At 42.0% G+C, this 3,522-nt stretch overlaps 1 protein-coding gene across 1 annotated transcript in view; it reads right to left on the bottom strand.

Moving 5' to 3' along the window:
* Positions 1 to 3,309, bottom strand: part of T265_13329 (hypothetical protein) — a gene marked incomplete at both ends in the record, with an annotated part of 29,399 nt that extends 26,090 nt beyond the window's left edge. The window contains one exon of the mRNA XM_009168353.1: positions 3,004 to 3,309. Coding sequence (XP_009166617.1) covers positions 3,004 to 3,309 — 306 coding nt within the window. The remainder of the gene's footprint in view (positions 1 to 3,003) is intronic.
* Between the last annotated feature and the right edge of the window lie 213 nt (positions 3,310 to 3,522).

Genomic DNA, 3,522 nt, shown 5'->3' with positions numbered 1-3,522 from the left:
TGGTCCTCTTCCTGGCGAATACTATGCTTTAGTCGTTATTGACACATATTAACGTTGGTCTGAAGTTTTGCTAACTACGTCTCTAAGTGCTGAATTCACTCAGCACGCATTGAGGAAAGTGCTCAGCCATTAAAGTGTACCAACTGTCTTTGTCACTGACAACGTCGTAAACTTCACTGCGAAATTCCTCGAGGAATGGTTGAAGTGTCCTGGATGTCGACATCTGTTTACTGCTCCGCGACATCCTCAGTCGAATGGACTTGCTGAGAATTTTGCGCGAACACTAAAGTCCGCCATTATTTCACTCTCTCCTGCTACTTTTGTGGAATTGGATCGTGTGATTGATAATTTTCTAATGCAATACAGGAATGCCGTTCATCCGTTACTGGGAAGAGTCCCGCGCTTCTATTTAAATCTCGTTCGTTGTGTACAAGTCTTGACTGTTCCAAAACGGCTGACGTTACATTTTTCAAGGGTAATGATTTACGACCTGCTACAGGAATAGTGCTTTCATCAAATGGCAAACGGATGGTCACAATTCTCGATTTGGATAACCTATCTTCTCATCAGAGACATAGTGATCAGGTCGAATTCAGTACCAGAGGTCAGTCTGTTAACGGCACTCCTGCTGTTTCAAATACCAATGAATCCTTTGTAGATGATTTTATGGTATCCCAACAGAACGTACCTGAAGAACATACAACCTGTGAAGAATCTGAAGTTTCCATTCCGAGAAGATCCGAAAGATTGCGGTCAAGACCACCACTGGACTATAAACATCCACACGCTCATTCAAGGTGTGGCGGATGTGATGAACACGACTGATACTCTATTCATTGCTCTATTCATTATTCTCCTGTTTTACTATTCCGTATGCTGTACATATATGACAATTCGAATACATACGTGCTACTTGTTATGTTACACTGACTTCTGGATTTCTAGTTCGTCTGGTTATTCCGATATACGTGCGAAACTTAATTTTGGTTGGTTTCTAATGCTCACCGTCTACCTTTCTTTTTCCCGTGGAATGCATGCCATGAGATCCTGCATACTTAGGGTCCTAACCATGTTTTTAACCTGCGTTGCACTAGCTAGCATCGTTCTCACGAGTCGTTCTACTCAAGCCTATTCTAAGTACACCAAGTTAGTTTGCCGTGTCCATGATTCACCTTGCTGTAAGGTAACTCTTCTACAATAAAAGTGTTTTAATACACTTGCACTTTATGCCATATGGTATGCACATGGAAATGGGGTATGTCTCTCTATGAGACTTGGATGTGTATCCGATCGCCTGCATCATTTGACAGGTTCATTGAAGACTTTAGGAAAGCTGGTCATGCTATACAAGAGCTACTGAAACAGACTAACGCGTGTTCCAATCGATAATTTCAACCCAAGCTACCATTGGGCACCTATATCTGACTGGGCCAATTGAATGTACTTTATCGTCTATGCTCTTACGACAGCCGGATTCTTGAAACCTAAACGTTTGTCAACCAAAATGTAACTACATAATTTGGCTACTGTCGGTGAGATGAACCAATGGATACTGAGTGCAACGACTGTCAAAAACGGATCTCCCAGGGTAGTATCGTTCGCTTAAGAAAACCAGGAAACACAAGTATAGGTGAAACTCTCAGACACCATCGACTTAAAAGGAGGAGATGGCGTCCGTCATCTATGGTGTACATGTGACTGAGTCATACAGCAAAATAGTATTCCACAACTTATCTGATGGTTAACTTTCTACGAAAAAGAACTAATTTTATAGAGGAAACTACTCAGAAGGTTGCTGAAAACTGTTCGACAGCCCACGACCGGTTTCACCCATTTTGGGGCTCATCAGGTGGGCGTAGGACATTCAGTTGTAGAATATCATAAAAGTGGTTTCAGTTGAGTCTCTCGTGAAAAACAAATTCATTTGCAAATGAGTGTATTTCTCGAAAACAGTCCAATTTTGGTTCAAGTAGAACATGGGACCGACGAAAACTCGGTGACCGTGCCTAGCTGATGAGCCCCAAGAAGGGCAAAACCGGTCGTGGGCTGTCGAACAGTTTTCAGCAAACTTGTGAGTAGTTTCCTCAATGAAAATATACTGCGATATCTCGAATATCGTGCCAACTGAATCATAAGGCGGCCTGTGTGCAGCACATTCAGTCGTAGAATGTTATAGAAGAGAGTTTCAGCTGAGTCCTCGGTGAAAACCAAATTGATTTGCAAACGAGTGTATTTCTGGAAGAACTAATTTCGCCTAAAGGACGGTGAAACGACGGACTAAAACACATGCAGAACCTATTTTTATATGACCTACATCTCAAACGTATAGTTATTATTTCAACAAAAGCTTGTGATACCAATAAGATGACTGCGTCTATTGTTAGCTAAAAGCCTGAAGTGGTAGGCACAGTGATCCAAAATGCCATAGTTTGATAAACCATAATTTGGCGTCAGCTGACCACATGAAGAACTTGAATTTTCAAGGGGCACAACCAGGAAGTCGGCCTAGCGACAGGGGCTCGTTGCAAGCGGAAACAGGCAGTGCATTGCGAGTAACGAAGTCAAATGAAGGCCAAACTGGAAGTCTTTTTGTTGGCAGACCATGCCGTGTAATTAAACACGTTGTTTTCGAAGTCTTTTGAGTTTACTGCTTGGAATCTTTGTCGCAAACAACCCATTGGTTGGAACAGCTTGCCGATAAAAATCAGACGGATTCAACAAAGCTGTCAATGAGTGTATGTAACCATTTCAATGATACTCCTTCATGGCCCTCTTGGGTGACTTTTTATACGGATGCTGGCCTAAATATGGATTTCCGGTTTTGTCGATTGGGTGAATGAAACGGTCAGAGTGCATCGTTTGTCGAGCGTCAGTCTTAAAACACCGAGAAATATATTGTGAAGACTTCGATTGAAGTTCTGATTTCAACATGTGAGGATAAATCAGTTGGAGTCTCTTCATTTTCGATACATTAACAATCGAGTATAAAAGGTACACGCTCACATTCGGTTCTAACATGCTCGATTCGGCTCCTTTGGTGTGAATGTGAAATGTCCCGTCAGGGTGACGAACCATCACAGTCATTCGTCTTCGTGTGTAATCAAACTCCAGGGTCGCATCGACTGTGAATTCTTGAGTCGTCACGTCCGCATGAGATTGTCCCCAGTTTATTTGGAAAGTCAATCGACGAGCACTTTCATAGTGCGGATCTGGACTGACGGATTTCAGAACGATTCCCAGTTTCGAAGCTGCATCGACCAGAGCTTTCTCATCCGGAGAATTGGCCTGAAAAAAAGCAGAGCAAAGGTTCTTTGGCGTCTTGTAAAGATTATGTTGACCAACAGGAATCCATCGACAAAAGACCATTCGAAAAAATGTGCACTGGTGCTTCGAGAGTGAGAAAACAACGAAGACTAATAATTATTTTTCCACTGTTTTGTTGATTTGTTTGGAATTCGTCTTAGTTATTAGTTTTGTACTGTCTAGTATGATTATACCCATGTTTTTATTGTCCAGTAGGTA

This window comes from Opisthorchis viverrini (genome assembly GCF_000715545.1).
Source record: "Opisthorchis viverrini unplaced genomic scaffold opera_v5_60, whole genome shotgun sequence".
Taxonomy (NCBI): domain Eukaryota; kingdom Metazoa; phylum Platyhelminthes; class Trematoda; order Opisthorchiida; family Opisthorchiidae; genus Opisthorchis; species Opisthorchis viverrini.
Note: the sequence above shows the minus strand (reverse complement) of the source record. Positions and strands in the feature narration are given on the sequence as shown.